Source organism: Notothenia rossii (assembly GCF_949606895.1).
Source record: "Notothenia rossii genome assembly, chromosome: 1".
Taxonomy (NCBI): Eukaryota; Metazoa; Chordata; class Actinopteri; order Perciformes; family Nototheniidae; genus Notothenia; species Notothenia rossii.
Genome location: NC_136912.1, coordinates 56,310,472 through 56,331,693, shown reverse-complemented (window position 1 = coordinate 56,331,693; position 21,222 = coordinate 56,310,472). Strand labels below are relative to the sequence as shown.

Genomic DNA, 21,222 nt, shown 5'->3' with positions numbered 1-21,222 from the left:
CTGTGTTGGTAGACTATCTTGATTAAATACAAATTAAACATAAATGTCCACTGAAGACTGAAGTTTCACTGCGATCAAAATAAGCTTACCATCATGTCTGAACCTCTGTCAGAGAAATGGATTTCTGCTTTCAGTCATTGGTTTGACATTTTATAATTTGTAAGGCACACTCAGCATGACATGCATCTTGCTTCTTTTAGATATTTATCTTCATTTAGAGTTCTGGCTTCCCAATGTTCTCTGCAGGAAATGAGACTGTCACCGAACATTAGGTCTCAAATGCAGTTTAAAAAGGGAAGCGGGTTTCAAAACAAAAGTGAGCTTTATTTAAACAAAGCTGTTGGCATGAAAAGACAAAAACCATGAATCATGAACAGGTAGCATGAGGTAAGTGACAAACATGGAGAGTGAGAAAAGACAACGAACCGACATGGAGCACAGGGGAAGACAAGACTAAATACACAGAAGGGTAATCACAGGACAAGACACATCTGGGCAGGGGAGGCAGAAAAACAAGGGCAACAGGTGAACACAATCAGACAATCAAACAGAGGAAGAAAAACACAGGAAGGAAAACAAGACACAGGGAGAACAGAATTTCAAAGTAAAACCATGACTAAACAGACAAAACTAAAATCGTGACAGAGACCCTATAACAAATGAGTCATTCTGTCTGTGCACAAAGGGCTGCCCAGCTAATATATTTTATATTCCATGACTCATTTTATTTTTGCTTGATTGGGTTGGAGCAATTTCATTCCTTAAAAGAAGATGTTATTTTTTTCGAAGAGCAAATAAGCAATGTTTATTCAGGTAATAGCATTTTTTTCATTTAAATATTTCCTGCTTGATGGTTTTATGTAATACCTACTTTTTCTTTGGTCTTGGCTGGACGGTATCCTTGTTGCATCTCTTATCGCCCCCCCCCCCCCTGTGCGTGGCTTTCTGCTGCTGCTGCCCTCGCTTGCACACTAGCAATTGAATATTCTCTCTGTGGGTTAGACTTGTTTCAAGCCACATATCTTCTTTCTTTTTCCTTCCTATCTCTCCTTCTCTTCTCTTCCTTTTATGTTTGCATTTCTCTATTACTTTACTCCAATACTATTGATTACCCCAACCCCACTTCCTGTGCACACCCCGCCAGACCTATCCGATCACACGAACAATAACTGTAATGGCCAAGCTGTGAATCAAAGGGATGATTTCTCCACAGTGACCAATGCCATGACGGGGATGAGTCCCTCTCCGTCTCTCTCAGTCCTTTCCAGCCGGGCCGGATCCATCGCCAGTCTGCACGACCGCATCATGTTCAGCCCGGGCAGCGAGGAGGCCATCGAGAGGCTGAAGGTGAGCGCGGATAAAACACTCTGCTGTTTATTAACTCCACGTTTACACAGTGTGACTGTACTGCAGGTAGCAGCCACACATGGTCAGATCATATCAAGATACATTTCAAGTCAAGTTAAGTTAAGAGTATTTTGGGAAGCTTTTTTAAAATATAAATGTTTTATTTGAAAAAGGCAATATTGTTGAGAAAGCTTTTCCATATTTAAAAAACTTTTCTAGTTTATTTTATTATACATGTATATTTGCATATGCCCAGAAGGACATATTAAGAAATACAGTTTGTTTGGGCCGTAACTCACACTTTCAGCGTAGGTTTTACTGGATTTCTCCACATTGTAGCACAGATTCAAAGTTTCCAAGGTTAGGGAGATTTGAGGCTCGAATATTGTGCTTGATGATTTGTGAATGCCACTCCATTTGTTGTCAAAAAGAGACAAATAGAACACTAGAGCTGTTATTGAAAAGACTTGTTTTAATTACCACTGTGTTTTAAAATATCAGGAAACAGAGAAAATCATTGCTGAACTCAATGAGACTTGGGAGGAGAAACTTCGCCGAACGGAGGCCATCAGAATGGAAAGGTGAGATAAACAACATAACATTGCCTTTTTTTTTTACTCCTTGGCCTCAGGTTTTAGCTACTTATGAAGTATTTAACAATATACTGTAGCATACTGTATGTTGATAAATGAGGTATCTTGACCTCTTTGTATAATGAGTCTGATGTTCATCCACAGAGAGGCCTTGCTGGCAGAAATGGGTGTAGCAATGCGAGAAGACGGAGGGACAGTGGGTGTGTTTTCTCCTAAGAAGGTAAACCAATATGAGACCTCTGTAAAGCCCTCTGTGATTACCATTGAAACGATTGACTGAAATGCTTGTTTATTTACCCCAAAGCCATCGGATAACCCTAGTAGGCCCCAGCCTGTGTTTATCGACACAGTCGGGCTGTTTTCCCCCAACGAGGTTTGTAGCTGTGAAGTGTTTAAAGCTGCCTCCTTCTCTGAGTGCTCTCTCACTTCAACAGAAGCATCAGATGCAGATCAGTCGAGGGTTTCTCTTTTTCATTAAGTGTTATCTGAAATCTTCTTCATTACTTACTCCAAACACTCCCTCACTGCGCTCAAGACAGCAATGGGTGTAAACACAGGGACAAGATAATGCTAGTGTCCCAATTTCAGTGATTTATGGCTGTTTGCCTGAAGCTCCACAGCAGCAGACTGAAACACTCCTGCTGTGGAGCTGTGTGTGCATGCTTTAACTAGCTCTGATTGTTTGATGTTTGTTACTGGGAAAGATTGCCTTTCAGCTCTCTGATGTGCTCTCTGATGTGCTTTTTATGCACATGTTATATTGTACATAACATACAGTATGGGTAATGAATGATCTATGTAAATGATATGAGCTAATTATCCTTTATTCCTAAACAGACGCCTCATCTGGTGAATCTAAACGAGGATCCTCTGATGTCTGAGTGCCTGTTGTACTACATTAAAGACGGGATCACCAGGTTGGTTACTGATGGACGGATGTTCTTATAGGTCCAGATGAAGTGCTGAAAGAAGACTGGTTTTGCATTCTTCAACCTGGACTCTTTTTGGTATAGCTGTCAGCTGTGAAACGGGCTGCTTTGTAGTCCTATCGGGTATTCTGCCCAATCAATGAACGTCCCCTTGAAGTGCTAGTTTATTCACTGACAGGCCCAGATTGTTATTGTAGGTGTCTGATCTACAGTGAATTCTACCTTTTCGCAAATCTGTTCTGTTTCTCATTTCGTCTTGCCAGGTCTTAGTTAACAGTGGAGACTTGATGGACAGATGGAGAGAGATGTGCCTGGAAGAGTTTGTTATGTTAGAGTTAAGAAAGCGTAGCTGGGGGTTCACTCAAATATTTTTTAAATCAGAGCTAAATATTCAGCTGATTCGACCACGTTGATGAGGTTGTACTCTCCTCACCATATTGTTGTCAGACACAAAACAAGTATGGTCCAATTGACCTTTTAATGCATGTTCAGTACCTTATTGTTTTCTCTGACATCATGTCTCCCTTTTTGTTTTAGGGTAGGTCGTGTAGACGCCAACAGTCGTCAGGATATAGTCCTCAGCGGACATTTCATCAAGGATGAGCACTGCACCTTCACCAGTTCTACTGGTCCAATGGGAGAGAGTGAGACATTTTATATTACATTCACGGCCTGTGTACAGCAGAGTTTAATTTTGACAGAGAGGAAGTGAAGCCTCATATTGCCCTCTGTGCCTAACAGCAGTTGTCCTGGAGCCCTGTGAAGGAGCTGAGACTTATGTCAACGGAAAGAGAGTGGCAGAGCCCACTGTCCTTAAATCAGGTCAGCAAGCCCTCTGTGAATGACATCTTTCCTTACACATGATGCTACGGAAGTCCTTAGAGAAGATGAGAATGATCTCCTTTGCGATTGTGGACTAACAAATAATAAAAAAAATAAAAATGTAGTAGAATAAACTGTAATCTGTTTCACAGGTTCAAAACAAAACAGGAGAGAATATGTGTATCTTGCTTGTTTCCGCATGGTAACTAGTAGAAATATGTATGGGGTATATTCTACAGTATATGTACTTTTTTGCATTATTTATTTCCCAAAAGGAAATCGAATCATCCTGGGGAAGAGCCATGTGTTCCGGTTCAACCACCCTGAGCAGGCCAGGGCTGAGAGGGAGAGGACTCCGTGTGCAGAGACCCCCGCTGAGCCGGTGGACTGGGCCTTCGCTCAGAGGGAGCTGCTGGACAAACAGGGCATCGACATGAAACAGGAAATGGAACAGAGGTACTTTGGGAGAAACACTTAGATATTTAATTGGATTTTTTAAGAGAGGCATTGGGCGTGGCATAAAAGTTCCTCACTACCATATTGTAGACAGGAACTGATAAGAAGGAAAGACATGGAGGAATATTACTGGTAGTTCAAACGTTGATACATGCCAAATGAAAGAAGCCTTCAGTACAGTGCACTCCAGATACTTACCAGCAGTGGTGTGAAATCCAAAGTGGTGCATTACTTCTTAGAACCTGTTTTGTTCTCTGATGTTTGTGTGTTCAGGCTGCAGGAGCTGGAGGACCAGTATCGTAAAGAAAGAGAGGAAACAAACAACCTCCTGGAGCAGCAAAGACTGGTACAGTGATGAGCAGCTGTGTGTGCTGTTGACAATACATATTAAAGCCATAGGGAAGTGGATGTTTAATATAGCTTCATTCTGAGTATTTTTCTGTAAAATAAAAGAGAGAGAGCAAACATTGATAAAACAAATTAAAAAATGATTGTCATTGTAGGTTATATGTTATGCTAACCCTAACCTTAACCCTAACCCCCAATAGAAAAATAGATAAAAGTATTAAATTAGCAAGAAGAAAATGTGGATATTACAATAAAAACAATACGTTGCATTCATTTTGTTGGAACATGTTAGCATTTTTCAACGGACTTTGCTTTCTCCTTTTAACGATAATGACAATCAACCAGACTCCCTGACATCAGAGTTATTAAACTGTCTGTGTTCCTCAGTATCTTTTGTTGACGTTGGTCTTCATTAATGAATGCTCTAGGATTATGAGAGCAAGCTGGAGGCTCTTCAGAAGCAAGTGGACAGTTACTACCCAGAAACCCTTGAAGATGAGGAGGAGCCAGAAGAGGAAGGTAGTGCATTTTATTGGAGACGCACACATATCGATGTTGGTAGTATGCAACTCTACCAAATGATGATGTTGTATCCTTTCTCCGCACAGTGCAATGGACAGAGAGGGAACTAGAGCTGGCTGTGTGGAGCTTCCGTAAGTGGCGCTGCTACCAGTTCACCTCTCTGAGGGACCTGCTGTGGGGGAACGCCATCTTCCTGAAGGAGGCCAACGCCATCAGTGTGGAGCTTAAGAAGAAGGTCCATAGTGCTCTCTTCATTCCAACGTATAACCATATTGATGTTATATTATATCCCTCTGACAAAAGCAATGTTTTTGTGCCTCTACAGGTCCAGTTCCAGTTTGTGCTGCTCACAGACACCCTTTACTCCCCCCTGCCTCCAGACCTGCTGCCCCCAGAGGAAGCTAAGGACATAGAGAAGAGACAGTTCCCACGCACCATTCTGGCCGTGGAGGTGCAGGATCAGAAAAATGGAGCCACTCACTACTGGACATTAGAAAAACTGAGGTACATCAACATGTACCGAAGTCCTTAGCCAACAATGTTTTAAAAGTATACTGATAAACCGTCAATTTATCAAAAGCATTAGGCCATGTTTACATGGCATGGACATTTTAGTAGAAAGATATTTTTGAGCTTAATGTAAAAATATATTTGTCTTAATTTTACGATCTACAAAAGAACCACACAACGACTTCAGATGCTATATTACGAGCATGTCTACTGAACCTTTTCCCCTTTTGTTCCAATTGGAATTGGAAGGTCAGAGTTTCAACCCCCTCATGCAGTCAACATGTGCAAGATTCTTAAAGCCTTAGTTTCTCCAAAGACATTTTCACAAATCTTAGTTTTATGGTCCTAAAATTCTGTTTGCATGTGGACTGGGTCTTCCTCATTAATATCACAGTTTTCATGGGAAGAAAACTGCTTAATTTAAGCATGATGACTATATGTATGTATATGTATATATATATCTATATATGGCAACTGTTGCTGCTTTTGCAGGCAAAGACTGAACCTGATGAGAGAAATGTACGATCGCGCTGCTGATGTACCCAACAACACCACTGAAGACGGTGAAAATGTGATGACCGGAGGAGACCCCTTTTATGACCGCTTCCCCTGGTTCCGTCTGGTTGGCAGGTAAATGCTGAACACCATTGGCCTACACAGGAAAACCTTCAAACTCATACAAATGTCAAAAACAACGAGCAAACAGAAGTTAGTCACTCCATCCAGGAAGATGGGAGGCTGTGGGCCAAGACTAGCACATGTTGTGAATGGGGTCAACTAATGGAGCATAATGACTGAGACATCAGCGTGAAGTAGTCATTATGGTATCTTCGTTATAACATACTGATGGCTGTCATTTGCATTACTATCATCAAACCTATTTCAACTCAAGAAAGTTTCAAGAAAATTGTATTTGTATGAAGAACTAACTTGGTATCATCAAAAAAGTATCAATTGAGCATATTTAAATGTACCATATCCTCTCATACCTGAGAAGATTGAACTCACTGTCAATTTCAACTTGTACATCCTATGTGCTTTATTAATAACTACTCTTCTTTTCTGATAACCAGTGTATTTATCCTCAACATAGCTCACAGCTTCAAAGGACAGATACAGACACCCAATTGTAATGATTGGTACATGTCGTGCTGCCAGGCATGTCTTCATTAATGAGAAAATCAGCTGTGAAACATTTTAATGCAAGGTTTCATCAGTCCTCCCACTCAGAGCCTGCTGTTTGTTTCTCTCACACTTTGGCACACACCTCTTTACCAAGCTATCTCTCTCTCTCTCTCTCTCTCTCTCTCTCTCTCTCCCTCTCCCTCTCTCTCTCTCTCTCTCTCTCTCTCTCTCACACGGCCCTGTTACTTAAAATACATCATCAAGCCTTTAATAACGTTTAGCTCCTGCAATTCAAGCAACAATTATTAGGCTGAAAAATGTCCCCTATGTTGATTAGGTTTTTTATTTCTTTCAATAAATGAGTAATACTGGCACCACATGTAATACAACATAATTTTTCTGGACAAATGACTTACCAGCAATCAACTAAAGTTGTAATCAAACCTTTTATTTGGTGTGTGTATTCACACCTAGAACTTTAAAGACACCAAAGCTTTGTAAGCTTACCAGCAGATAGCTAGGCTCAGTAAACTCCTGATGGAGAGCAATCAGAGTTATTCATAGACCATTGATGGTATACTGTATTGAAATGATTCTCATATTCATTTAGTATTTTACAACAGCAGTTATGAATAACTTAAGGTAAATGATTTGTCACATTTATAAATGCTTTTGAATAAACACAAATAAGATCACCCTACCTTTGCTTCTTTGGAAGCTTATCTTTGTTCTACAGGCTGTCAATCATCATCTTCTTCCTGGCAAGCTCGTCCTGCCCCATCTGTTCTCTACAACAGCGCACTGGGGCCTTTGTATGTTAGAAAAGTGGAGGGGGGTAATATTCAGAGAGAAAACTCATAATGTCTGAGATTCAAGTGGTACTGTTTACTATTTAAAAAATCCGAAATGTACAAAAAACCTGAGCATTCCCTAGAATAATAGTCTTATTTAAAAAAAAAACAACCTCTGTGTTTTGAAACCACGTTTATCACTTTTAAATAGTTTGGGTCAACCTCATCATACTGTACCACAGATTACTGTGCCTGCAATGGATGAGCTGAACACATTTAGATAATGCTATTGGTTAAAGCTTTTTGGAAAAACAAATGATTTTAGACCAGAAATACCATATTATCATAAATATACACACTTTTCATTACTATTCATAAGGAAACCACATGGGGATTTTGATGAGCCTCTGTGCACCAGGAACTGCAACACAACAGTTCCATGCTGCTGCTCCCCCTCACCAACCTGTGAGGGGGGCTTCTCTTTTTACATGCAGCACCTGTGAAGGTGGATTCTTGACAAGACTAAATGAATGACTCAATATCCTCAGACAATATTTGAGGCAATTCTATGAAATGAACGACTTCTTCTCGTAATATTACTTCCCCCTGGCTTTGTTATTTATGTACATCTTTTTCCTACCTACAATGGCCCTATTGCACTGTCGTACTCCTCTATGTCTCCACTGTACACACTGAAACAGACAGTGAAAGCCCCCTCTTGTTCGAAGTGTGTACTTTCTCTAACTGTTCTAACCTAGTTCCCATGTCTCTGGCTGCACCAGAAACCCCATTTTCAACACATGCATGAGCGAGCGCATGAGTGACCCTACTCCATCCCCGACCCTCTCCAACTCTGAAATTACCGAGCTGGCTGAGCCGCAGAGGGAGGGTCGAGGGGAGAAGGAGGAGTTGGAAGAGTTGGAGGACCTGGACGATGATATCTTTTTGGACGACCCGTGCTCGGAGCTCGGGGGAGAGGATGATGATGATGATGATGATGGATATGATGATGAGAGAGAGCTCTGCCGTGGCTCCGGCGAAGGCCAGGATCCCTTTTACGACCGCTCACCATTATTCAGTGTAGTGGGAAGGTTGGTGAGGTTTCAGGAGCATGCTGGTGGAGGAAACTAGCTCTTTCACGCTGAGACACGGGGTCTGTGTCCTGCAGTAGACATCAGCACAGAGGAAACCACATTTTTGAAGACAAAGCATGACACAGATTCAGATGTCAGAGGGTTTTTTACAAAGACCCTTTTTCACTCTACTGTCCAATTGGGTCAAGGAAGCTAGTAATAATAATAGCTGTAATATCAACATGGAGACATTTAAGTTGGCTAACTCTAGTGTAGATTTGAAAAAACATTCTTAAAGGGACAGTTCACCCCAAAATCTAAATACATGTTTTCCCTATTGCTTATCAGTATAAATTGCTTTGGTGTTTGTTGCCAGGAGATATCGGTCTTCTTAGATATGTTTGCCCTCTCCCTAGCGGCCTCTGGTGCTCAAGGCAGCAAAAAGACATTGGACTAGCAGCAGCAATATTTATTTTCTTAAGCTTAGGTTACTTAAGCTATCAATAAACCGTGTTGTGAGCAGTTTTATGTAGGATCCATATTCTTTCTACTGAGCTACACCCGACAACCTTCTCACAGCGCGTCGCGCGATGAAGCATCCATTTACTTATGGACAAAGGCTCTCCAGAGCTAGCTAATTTTCCATCTGCTCACTGTCACCAGCCTCTTCTGTCATGTGATACTGTTTGTGGGTAAAGAAAGAATGTCTGCAGGAAACTACTCACAAGGTCTGAGGATGGTCTTGAGTTACCTTGTTAGGATTTCTGGAATTCCTGTTGAGTTTTTCCAAATATATTTTGTCGGCACTTTTTCAAACTAGTAATCTAGTGGCAGTGGAGAGAAAGCAGTCATCTCTACAGCTCAATGTCTTCAACATTTAGCAACTCACACCAAAACAATCTTCATTGATAAATAGCACTACAGTTAAGAGGGAGAATAGGTATTTTGGATCCTGAGCTGAACTGACCCTTTAAACACTTCCTGCAAGTCCAGTTCACCACTTTAGTTTCTATTCTCCGTCATAGCTGTCACTGTCATTTTGCCTCATGTTTAAGAGACAATTGTTCTCAAATTTCACACCAATACACATATTTTTTCATGAACATGATTATGCATTCGTAGACACTGGAGTAGACATTTCTGGGCTTTGAGGTTTATCCTTTGTTTTACATTTTTATCTCATAAAAAATGTGAACGTTGCTTGTCTTTGTTGGTTTTCTTTTGTTGCTAACTGTTTTGTTTTTCGCACTAAACAGGTTAAATTCTTTTTCTGCATATTACAATTCAGAACAAGTTGTTTATGTCAGCCCAGGGTGGGGTCAATTCACTTGTTTCCATGGAAATTCAAGCAAAGTTGATGCTCAACCGCTGCTTGAAGTGTATGTCTCACTTATCTGTGGCTAAAAGCAATCTTGTGGCTTTTACAGAAGACCATTCACTCATAAAGCACTGACATGTCTCATGGAGTAATATTCAGTCTGATTTGCATAACACAGGAACCAACAGCAAAATCTTCTCTCCCTGCTGTGAAACCTGAATGAGTATGAGTGACTCGTGAAATAGCAAAATGGTGTTCAAGAAGACTCAAAATCTCAAGATGAAAGAGCTGGTTTCTACTGCAGCTGTCTCTTTTAGGCATGCCAGAGCACAAGTCTTTTCATTTTGACCTTTTTTGTCAATTTTTTTACTTAAATTCATCTGAAGAGGAACTAGTGCCCCTCTGCACAAATTAGCACTTTCCGCCCGGGGTGCACTTTGTTTTCTGATATCATTCTTGTTTTAGTTTTTTGCTGTCACTATATCAAACTGTTGGCAGCTTTTGATTCGGGCTGAGCTATGTCACCTATGATGATTTCTGTTCCATTTGCTTTTGATTCATTTAAGTCAAGAAGTTGAACGCATTTGTTGTTCTCCTTTTTTTTGTCCTGAGCATGCCTTCTTTGCACCTCACCAATCTTGTCTTAAGCCTCTCCCTTTTTACACTTGTCACCACATGTCTACCCCCCATGAGAAAATGCACACCTTAATTGCAAGATCAAGTATATCGAAAAAACAGGAAATAGTAGCATTTTGAGTAAACACACATTTATTAGATTGTTTATTAGATCAGATAGACATTGTTAGTCTTTATGATACACTTGACTTAGTGTAATATTTTCAAATTGAAGCACAATGCAAATCTTTGTGCCGTAGCTAATAATCATTAAACATTAAAAAAACATGATATCAGGGATGGATTTGATTGCTTATAAGTAGATATGCAATGCTGTCCAGCTTAGTGAGCTGGTTTACCATAGTTTGCACTCATTTAAAGAATGTAAAGTTGACCCTTACACACATGCTCCTTAGCCTCACCAAAATGTCATCAGTACAAGTTAAGCAATACTGCATGAGACCCATACTTGTCTTGTTAATGTCCTTATCTATGGGTGGTGAGGAGAAGCCCCCACACAGCGATAGTAAAGGGCAGCCATGGCCGTCGCAAGAGCAGTCCCAGCTTCTGTTTGGTTGCTTTGCAGCTCTATGTTCTGTTGTCCTGTTCAGTAATGTTTAATAAAAGTGTAATACTTGTTTTTAAGATTGTATCATCTCTCTTGCTATCTCTTTCTGCTTCCTATCCAGGGCTTTTGTTTATCTGAGCAACCTGCTGTATCCAGTTCCTCTGGTCCACCGGGTGGCCATCGTGAGTGAGAAGGGCGAGGTGAAGGGCTTCCTGCGAGTGGCGGTGCAGGCTATATCAGGTAAGGTCAGGATCCCTAGCCCCACTGCTTTTGATTAGTAGGGGCATGAGGCTATCACAAGGACAGGTTGTGTGTGACTTCTTGAGGGAGTGAAGTGAAGGTGCTCTGTGTTTTCCTCCAGCTGACGAGGAAGCTCCAGACTACGGCTCAGGAGTGAGGCAGTCAGGCACTGCCAAAATCTCCTTTGAGGATAAGCAATATGAAAAGGTAGAGAAAAAACAACATACTTAGAACATACAGGATGAACTGTGATATGCTCACCTGCTAACCAGGCTGCTCATCAACCTGCTTTTGCAGTTCCAGTCCGAGTCCTGCTCTGTGGGACTATCCCACACAGGGGTTTCACAGGAGGAGCTCCGTATTGTGGAGGGGGAGGGGCAGATTGCAGAGCTGGGACCCTCAGCCGATGAGGTCAACAATAACACATGTGAGGGTAATTGTATTTAATGGGTGAGCGTGTCATTGTGTTTGGGAGTGTGTGTTTTTGTCTATATTCCTACTTGGCCTAAATCTGGCACTCCAGACTGATGCTTTCTGCAAAAAAATGTCAAGGTGGAACGACAGTAGCTCTGTAGTCAGAATAGGCAGGATGATTCCGTGCCCAAACCAAATCATTGCCTTCAAACCATAAACATAGATCGTGCATGCATAATTCTTCATGCAACAAAACACCTGAGAGGCAAATTGATCAGTGACTTGCACCTTGTTGCGGTCGATAAACCTGCACAAATAGGAAAAAACTAAAATGTGTCATTTCCCAAGCACCTACTTAGGACGAGATGCATTTCTAACTGCTGATAAACAAATAGCGTCTCTATGCTCTTGTGCTATTTGCACAACTTTCAATGTGTTAACAACATACATGCATTTGAGAAAAAATATGCCTTCTTCCTATACAAATGAGCCTTATGGCAAAAACAGTCTAATTCACAAAGATCAGCGCTAACAGCCACACACAGTTACAGTATCATTTATAATTATTTATCCCAATAAGAGATGTCACACACAGACTGTAGCTGGGTAAAGAGTTGTCATGGTACAGTGACAAGTGCATTGAGCACATCAATGACTGGATGACTAAGAACTTTCTCCAATTGAACAAACAAAAAACTGAGATCATTGTTTTTGGAGCAAAGAAGGACCGATTAAAAGTAATCGCAGAGCTTCAGTTGGCAGACTACAAAACAAGTAATAAAGCAAGAAATCTCAGACCTGAATTTTAACAGTCACATTTCAACAGTTATTAGGTCCGCATATCACCTGAAAAATATATCTAGGATTAAAAAACTAATGTCACAACAGGACTTAGAAAAGCTTGTCCATGCTTTTATCTTCAGTAGACTCGACTACTGCAATAGTGTCATTTCATTTCATTTCAAACCTTTATTTAACCAGATTGGTCCCTTGAGATCATAGATCTCTTTTTCAAGGGAGACCTGCAGCAATTAGGTTCCACATGAAACATAAAACAACATAAAACAAAACAACAGTGTATTCACAGGGCTGACAAAAAAAATCCATCAGAAAGCTGCAGCTGATACAGAACGCTGCTGCACGAGTCCTCACTAACACTAAAAGAGTGGATCACATCAGTCCGGTTCTGAAATCTTTACACTGGCTTCCAGTCGGCTAAAGAATTGATTTTAAAGTTCTATTGCTACTTTTTAAATCACTAAATGGTTTAGGACCAAAGTATATCAACAATCTCCTGCATAATTATGAACCATCAAGGTGTCTCAGGTCTTCTGGAACGGGTCTGCTCTCGGTTCCGAGAGTAAGAACAAAACATGGAGAGGCAGCATTTAGCTATTATGCCCAGACAATCTGGAACAAACTGCCCGAATCGTGCACGTTCGCAGAAACTCTTACTATTTTCAAATCCAGACTGAAAACATATATTTTTGCCGCTGCTTTTAATTGAACTGCTTTTAATTGAACTGCTCATATTCGCACTGCAGTTTGCTTTTTATTCATGTATTGTAAAACTGTTGTGTTTATCTTATTATCTTTGCCTTTTAATGCCTGTTATAAAATGCCATTATATAATGTGTTTTTACTGTATTTATTCTTAAATGTATTTTATTTTTTTATTTTGTAAAGCACTTTGAATTGTCGCATACTGAAAGGTGCTATATAAATAAACTTGCCTTGCCTGACAGTGACATGATGCAATGACAGATGGGTCTTCTAAATAGAATGAATAAAGCTAAGCGTAATTGGATAAAATAAATTCTTCCCTCTCCCTGCACAAAAGAAGGGCAAATAGCACTCAGCTACATAAGTCTATAATGGTGTTTGTGCTCAATATCTTTTGTGAGTCAGACCTCGGGACAGGGCAAGTCCTGGTTTTATCAGCTGCTGGAATCCATTCTTTGGGAATTTCTCGTGATTGCTCCAAAAATCCACTTGACTACCTGGAATACCAGCTTTCATCTGTGTCTGATTTTTTTGTTGGCCCGACAGCTGGTGCCGATGAGCCCGAGAATCCAGTAAAGAGTCTGGATGGGCCACTGGACACAGCCCTAGAGCACCTGAGGATTGGTAATGTCTTCACCTTCAGGGTGACTGTTCTGCAAGCCTCCAGCATTTCTGCAGAATATGCTGACATCTTCTGCCAGTTCAAGTAAGCACTTCATCAAAAATGTTTACATTGTACATTTTTTGCCCTATGATCGCCAGTATTCATTATGTAACTTTTTTTAATGTTTCAAATTCAACAATGTGACTTGCATTGATTTCAGTTTCATCCACCGTCATGATGAGGCCTTCTCCACTGAACCCTTAAAGAACACAGGCTGCGGCCCCCCTCTTGGCTTCTACCATGTGCAGAATGTAAGAAGTATCACTCAGATCCTCTTTAATAAAGAGCTGTGTTGTTTTGATAGGTGACATGTTTGAACAATGCTGTGTTCTTTTATAGATTGCTGTTGATGTGACTAAATCCTTTGTGGACTACATCAAGACTCAGCCCATTGTGTTTGAAGTGTTTGGACACTACCAGAAACAGCCTTTTCTCCCCCTCTGCAAAGACATAATCAGGTACCTGGAAGAACTGATTTACCGTACAGACAAAGATGCAATGTATATCATTGTGTTTTCATATAATGACACATGTTATTTCCACTACCAGTCCACTACGTCCCTGCAGAAGACAGTTTCCAAGAGTGATGCCTCTGTCCAAACCAGGTAAACACACTCCTCCCAGAGCGACCTTATTTTACCATTATTGTATGTTGTATTGTCTATTATTACTAGTCTCTCTGGAAGTCATGTGATCTTAGCTCCATGTTGTTGGGTATAAGCAGTTGATGATGACACTTCGCCGGAGCGGGAGAAGTCGCTGGATCTGATCCGATACCTGGTCCCAGACGTGTTCAATGGGGCGCTGGTGGACTCGTTGTCAGGCCACGCTCTGTCTGCCGCTGGCCTGGCTGCTTCCTTCTTACTGGAAGCAAACGAGCAGGCTCAGCTGGCAGCCCCGCCCACCTCTATCTGTTCAGTTATTAAAGCTCAGAATCCGGGTTGGTTATGATGTCAGATCCAAGAGTATCCTGTCACTGAAAGCCTATTTATATTAAGTGTTTTTCTTCAAGTGACTTGAAAAATACTACAAAGCCAAGTACATTTTGCCATTTCACATTACAATGAACTTATTGACTGCAATTTAATGAGCTTTAACTTTGTTTAAAAACTCAAGCTACCGTGACAACAAACAAAAGCGAGTTTCACAAAAAAGAGCATGTTTTTATTACATCTACTGATGGAGGATTACTGAATGGGCAACCGGGGACAGGTCTAGGGCCCAAACTGTCTACAGTATGTCCTTTACCTATCAAATGTAATTCAAAGAGACAAGAACATTAAACACTCAGCTAGAAAGAAATGTAAAAGACTATAAAGTCACCAAAACAACCACAAAGAGATGCAAAAAAGCTGTAAATAAATACTGAGAATCACAACAACATTTACTTCGGCTAAACAACCACAAAAAGGCACAACATGACTGCAAGGAGACAACAAGTACGGTAACTACAAAGAAACTCAAAATGACAACAAATAAATACAAAATGACCACAAAGATACACAAAGTAAATTCAAAGAAATTCTAAAAACCACAAAGGAATACAAAATGCCTACAGGGATACACACATTTACTACAAAGAGACTTCAAAGACACAAACAACAACAACAAAAATAAGCTTAACAACCAATCAGTGTGCGTTCTCATACAGTTTGTAGGAGGGATGGTGGGGCCCAGAGCTCTTCATTTAAATTCCACACCTGAGGTTACTACTGCCATGACTATTAGAAGCTGTATTACATCAAAACAAAAACGACTTGATATAAAAGGGGGTTTCATTGTGTCAGGATTCAGTTGGATCGGCTCTCTGATGTTCTGTGTGTGTGGTGGATTCTCCTCGCAGTTCCCTCTTTGAACCGGACCATGGCGCCTTTCTGCTTCAGTAGTCAGTCATGAAAAATACTCTCTCAGTCGGCAATGTTAAATATACTGTACAAAATACTGAATTGAGCTAAACTGCATGTAACTGATTTCAAATTCAACCTCTCTTAATTCCTTTTGGGGAACTACTTTGAGTATAAGGACTGCGTTTAACTCAAGGCTAGACTAGATTGAATTAGTTAATCAATAACAATCAACAAAATCAAATCTGATAAAGTAGAGTTGGAGAAGTCTGTGCATATACTTTTCCTTATGCACAGGATGTACAGTATTTGTTATTACAAGGGGCTGTGTTGCAAAGTGAGAAACCCACAAAACCAGAGTTAAGTTTTATAAAAAAAAGAATGTAAATGAAGAAAGGAGCTCCTTCTACATGACTAATGGTTCCTCTCTTTCCCTGCATCACTGATTTCCATTCTTCTTCCCTTTCACTCTCCTTGTAGGTTTAGAGCAGCTCCTTGCTGTTACCACTAGTCTGCTCCCTGTCTACCCTCAACCTCTCTTACACTCTTTATCTCCTTCTTCATCACAGTACCGGCGACCAAGCTGACAGCCATGACCCGCCCTCAGGCCGGACCCTGTCACTGCAAATATGATCTCATGGTGTTCTTTGAAATCTGCGAGCTGGAGGCCACTGGAGAGTGAGTGTCCTGCATCACAAACATCCAGTTTTGTTTTCTTTGAAAAAGTAAAGAAAATCAATTCTGGTGATCTATTTTCAAAGTCTGATCCAAACTGTTTCTCTCCTGTTGTTATGATAATTGTTCTCAGTTCAATTGATGGAACAATTAGTATCAGACATAGATGATCAAATATGATTTTTGTCTCACTTACCTCTAAAGTCTCCCATAGAATAGTTATAATGATCGTGACACACTTTGAAACAAATGTCTCCACACTGTCACAACGTCACATGACCACATCCGTGAAGCTGTTTTTCATCTGTGTCTTCCCAGGTACATCCCTGCTGTGGTGGACCACAGAGGAGGAATGCCTTGCCATGGCACATACCTACTGCATCAGGTATGCAAATCACACTGAACAAATACAACATTTAGTGTTTTCTAGATGAACCTATCATGACAACTGATCATTTGTTGACAAACAGGGCCTCCAGAGGAGAATCACTGTTACTATTGTACACGAGTCAGGAGGTGAATTGGAATGGAAAGACATCCGTGAGCTTGTTGTGGGTAAGTTAAGGTCCATCGCATCATCAGTCATATTGCCTCTGTATGTCTACGAGCTGTTCTAACTGAGGCATGACTGCCGTCCTAGGTCGTCTCCGCAACATGCCTGAAGCTGATGAGACCATCATCGACCCCAACATCCTGTCCCTCAACATCCTGTCTGCTGGCTATGTCAGGCCCATGCGAGATGACCGGTACGTACTGCTTTACACTTTCTGTGAACAGTCAGATCTTTGTAAATAGAGAATAAGCCAGGGCCAGCCCATCTTCTGCACATTTTATCAGATTCAGATGATATGGTTGGTAGTCATTCGTATATTTGTGGACATATATATATATATATGTTTGTTTATGGCAGCATTGCTGAATTTGGAAACCATTATATTGTTCTGATTTACATCTCAACAACAAAATTATCTACAGAAAGCCTTGAGAGGCAGGTGAGAGAAAAACAAGTGGTGACTCAATATGAAGGAAAATCTATGTTTTGAGTAATATTAAATTCATGGGGTATTGATACACAGCCTCTCCTGCCCAAAGGGAGTACAAGACAACATTGACATCTGCAAAAACGTTTTCTCTTCAGCTGTTTTTACAAATAGCAAATCATTTGGAAAGATGTGTTTCTGTAAAAGATGTGATAACAGTTTAGAGAAGACTAAAAAAATGGATCACCAGAATAGTTTTTCTCTCTTGCCTCTCAGGATCTCACTGTTGTGTCAGCTGCACTGAGACACAGCACACAGGCTAACGCATGGCATAGGGAACCAGCTGCACTTGTGGAGACAAAGCATAGCAAGAGACACAGCTTGAATGCACCTAGATATTTAGTTAACTTCATCATCATGACCTGCATGAGTATAGCTTCCTCTCTCTAAATGCAGGAGGCCACACATAACATATCTAGAGTGAGCATGAGCAAAGTGAATCAAAGAGTTATTTATTTTCCACCTCATCAGCAGTTATGAATTCCCTTGTCCATGCTGGCTGTGCGACCCTCCTTGTTGTTAATCTTTGCTTTTCATTTGTTTGATCATTGTACCTCCATGTTGAATACTGTATGACCTTGTTTATCACCTCACCTCTAACTCGTGTCACTTCTCCACACAGATTAGATTTACCAACTCACCTGCTTATAGACTTTAAGAGCCACTTGTTTTTTACCAAGAACCCTCATCACACTGTATTTACTGCTGAACAGGCCTTTATTAATTATTACAATAGCACACCAATACGAAATTAAAATTGCATGTGTTTTTAACTCCAGCATGGATCTGTGTGTAAAACACTAAACTCTATGTATTTGAACTCAAGAGAAACAATATGTCTTCATCACTTTCTTGAATCCCTTGATAAACTCCTGATATTTAACATTACCAAACTGGATATGACAATGCAGAAATGTGAATCAATCTGGTGGTGTTGTGTGATTGCAGTCTGGTGTGTAGAATAGCGGGGAGAAGGTGTGGCCTAAATACAAATCACAATTACAGGAAACAACAACCCAACAGACCAATGCCATTGCTAATACCAAACTGAAATGAAAAAAGTTTTACTAACATGAACCACAACATTTTGTGACTGTGACATGTTGTTGCTGGAGTTTCCACTGTGAACATGGGCCTGGTAACTTTTTTCAAGTTACTCTGATGTCCTTAGAGGGTTAAACATGTCTGTCAGAAACAAATATATATATAATATATTATTTTCCACTTTGAACGAAGCAAAATCTGTTGAACAACTTAATCATAACTACCAAATATTCATTGCCATTTTGGTTTAATTCCAAAATGTCACATATCTGAGATCAACATTTCTGTCATATGTATTAACACAGCCAAGATGCTTTAACAATGAAAATGCCCAAAATGTCCCTATCAGGCTCACCAGTAGATGGCAGTAGATTTATGTTAAGACTACAGTCAAAATAATAAGACCTTGGGTTTTAGAATGACAGATATTAATGGCATGAAAACATAATCAACTCTTTTCTGGTTTGTCTTTGAACATCCCAATCCTCCTGCCTATCCTCCCATAACCACTGTTTTATGGCACAATAACTCTTAATTGGTATCACACTATATATGTGCTTACAGTGTATTTACAGCGTATTATATGTAAAGAAAAAAGTCTAGACTCTCTTTTAATATCCTTCTGCAAAACTTATAACATTATCTGGTGTTCAAATTATGGAAACTGTAAAGTATTTTTTTGAGTTTTTCTCTAAATCTACTGAACGCTCCACGCAGCCCTCAGTGTTCGTCTCGTTCCTTTTGCCTCAATGGTCAATAATGCTGGTGTAAGGGCTCAGCGGGGCGGGTCCAGACGGGGGTCCATGACGAGACTAACATCAAGGTGTAAATGGATGCTAACATTTTTTTCCCTCCAGTCCACTAACGGAATGTTGTTGTTTTTTTTGCTTTTGCAGACAGTTTCTTGATTCGGACATGCCTAGGTATATTATTTTGCCTCTCTTCTCATGCTCTTCAGTGACACAAACATCCCTCTAACGTCCTCCTCACCCTGCAATCCAGCCTCCCATGAAGTCGTTACTCTCTCTTCTACTCTGCCATTACTGTCAGCATTTCATCCGTGCCTCTTTGTTTTCTCCCCTCCTGAGAAGTCAGGGTGTGGTTGTGCATGTCCCCTCTTGCTGCTGCGCTGGGTGTGTGTGTGTGTTTGAGCTGTTATCAGGTTTATGATAGACAGGGTCTGCATCGCTGGTTTTGCTTCCCGTTGGCTGTGTCTCTGCTGAAGGTGTCGTGGTGTTCAGTCTCACACTCTCTGTTCCCACTTCAGCAGATGCTGTACTATCTAATAAGGCTGATGTGAGAAACTGTACAATCAATATTTGATCACTGCATTTGTTTTGGATGGAAAAGACATTTTAAAATGTTGTAGACATCTTATTTAAAATATATGTTACTCTGTCTTCCTGATTGTTTCTAGATGTTGAGTTATTAACAGATGAATTTAAAATGCAGCAAAGTCACATCAAACATGGTTGCACTCCCAATGTGGTTGAAAAAAATGCAATATTGGTAAGATTCATTTGCCAGTAGAGAATGGAAGTGATCACAGTTCTTTTGAAACAAAAAATGCTCACCATGTTCTGCCCTTTCCACTCTGTTTGTTATTCTCATATTGTGGACCTTTGCAGTGAAGAAATATTTTGAATCCATGGATATGATTTTGTTAGTTACCTCGAGAGTTGTTCCCATCACAGCAACAGAGTATTAACAGGAACACTAGTCATCCACTGTTACTCAAGTGCTGTAACATGGATCACATCACTTACAGTACAGCACGCCATTCAAATGCAGCTATTAAAATGTAATCCAGTGAACCCATTACCTCACCAGTAGCACCTCTCAAAATGTCTGCGATGTTGCCACATCGTGGCCAGTTTACCTCGCTGAAACTGGCCAAACACCAGGAACAAACGGCTCCTCGCATGTTCCGCCAGCATGACTTCAGTCCTGGCTCCTGCAGGAGGTAGTAAAAGGCAGAGAAACACATGTTGGTGTAGTGGACAGAGGAAATTGCTTCCTTGTAACGAAAGTGAACACTTTTCTACTACTGGGAAATAAGTGTGTCTATATGTGTGATGTGGGTGTTAATGCACTTGCTAATTAGTTAAAAACTGGCCATCTTTGCAGTGAATCTGCTATACTCACACAGAGCCACAGTGAGTTTCTGCATTACAGAGTCCACTCAGTTCATTGTGTCTGTTTATTCTGGGTGACACATTGTTCACTCTCTGACAAGGTCACAGTCCAACATCTGAACCTCATGAAGACTCCTTTCAGACTGTTTTTATGGCTTACGAAAACATTAGTTTCCTTTTACAATTCGTGCTTGGATTATCTTTTTTAAATACTGTTTAATGCTGTGAAAGAACTGCTTCCTGTGTGTGACTATTTCCGCTCAGGGGTAATGAGAAAAGACGTGTACATTAGTGTAGCAGAAAGCAGTACAGTTTAGCTTCAGGAATGCCGTTATTTAACCCTCTCAATGGTTGGGCAGGGTTAGAGCACCTTCCACAGGATTCTCATGTTCTCTTATAGATGATCTGTGTTAACATAATGAGATAACAGAGTGGAAAACAAACACTATCCCAGCCTCACGAGCGCGGCACAACCACAAACAAACTTTCTCACTTTCTATTCTTTTGCTGATTTCTTCTTCCTCACAGCATTTCCTCGGGAGTTGACCATAGGTATTTCACTGCCCTGTCCCTCATTCCTCTGGCTGTCTCTCACCCCAACCCCCCCCCCCCCCCCCCCTCCTTTTTCTGTACTAAAAGTCACCTC

At 40.7% G+C, this 21,222-nt stretch overlaps 1 protein-coding gene across 23 annotated transcripts in view; it reads left to right on the top strand.

Moving 5' to 3' along the window:
• kif1aa (kinesin family member 1Aa) overlaps positions 1-21,222 on the top strand; it is a gene marked incomplete at its 3' end in the record, with an annotated part of 64,594 nt that overhangs the window by 24,590 nt on the left and 18,782 nt on the right. For 3 of the 23 annotated variants that reach the window (XM_079691552.1, XM_079691559.1, XM_079691541.1), the window contains 25 exons: positions 1,145-1,347; positions 1,849-1,928; positions 2,085-2,160; positions 2,778-2,857; positions 3,407-3,513; positions 3,611-3,691; positions 3,967-4,147; positions 4,421-4,493; positions 4,924-5,014; positions 5,104-5,252; positions 5,343-5,521; positions 6,020-6,157; positions 8,226-8,534; positions 11,139-11,257; positions 11,358-11,464; positions 11,555-11,684; positions 13,721-13,880; positions 13,999-14,089; positions 14,178-14,296; positions 14,388-14,443; positions 16,252-16,360; positions 16,676-16,742; positions 16,828-16,912; positions 16,998-17,103; positions 19,338-19,364. In XM_079691552.1, coding sequence (XP_079547678.1) covers positions 1,145-1,347; positions 1,849-1,928; positions 2,085-2,160; positions 2,778-2,857; positions 3,407-3,513; positions 3,611-3,691; positions 3,967-4,147; positions 4,421-4,493; positions 4,924-5,014; positions 5,104-5,252; positions 5,343-5,521; positions 6,020-6,157; positions 8,226-8,534; positions 11,139-11,257; positions 11,358-11,464; positions 11,555-11,684; positions 13,721-13,880; positions 13,999-14,089; positions 14,178-14,296; positions 14,388-14,443; positions 16,252-16,360; positions 16,676-16,742; positions 16,828-16,912; positions 16,998-17,103; positions 19,338-19,364 — 2,923 coding nt within the window. Of the gene's footprint in view, positions 1-1,144; positions 1,348-1,848; positions 1,929-2,084; positions 2,161-2,777; positions 2,858-3,406; positions 3,514-3,610; positions 3,692-3,966; positions 4,148-4,420; positions 4,494-4,923; positions 5,015-5,103; positions 5,253-5,342; positions 5,522-6,019; positions 6,158-8,225; positions 8,535-11,138; positions 11,258-11,357; positions 11,465-11,554; positions 11,685-13,720; positions 13,881-13,998; positions 14,090-14,177; positions 14,297-14,387; positions 14,444-16,251; positions 16,361-16,675; positions 16,743-16,827; positions 16,913-16,997; positions 17,104-19,337; positions 19,365-21,104; positions 21,129-21,222 lie in introns of all 23 variants that reach the window. The other 20 variants (XM_079691549.1, XM_079691563.1, XM_079691542.1 and 17 more) reach the window with 17 other exon arrangements.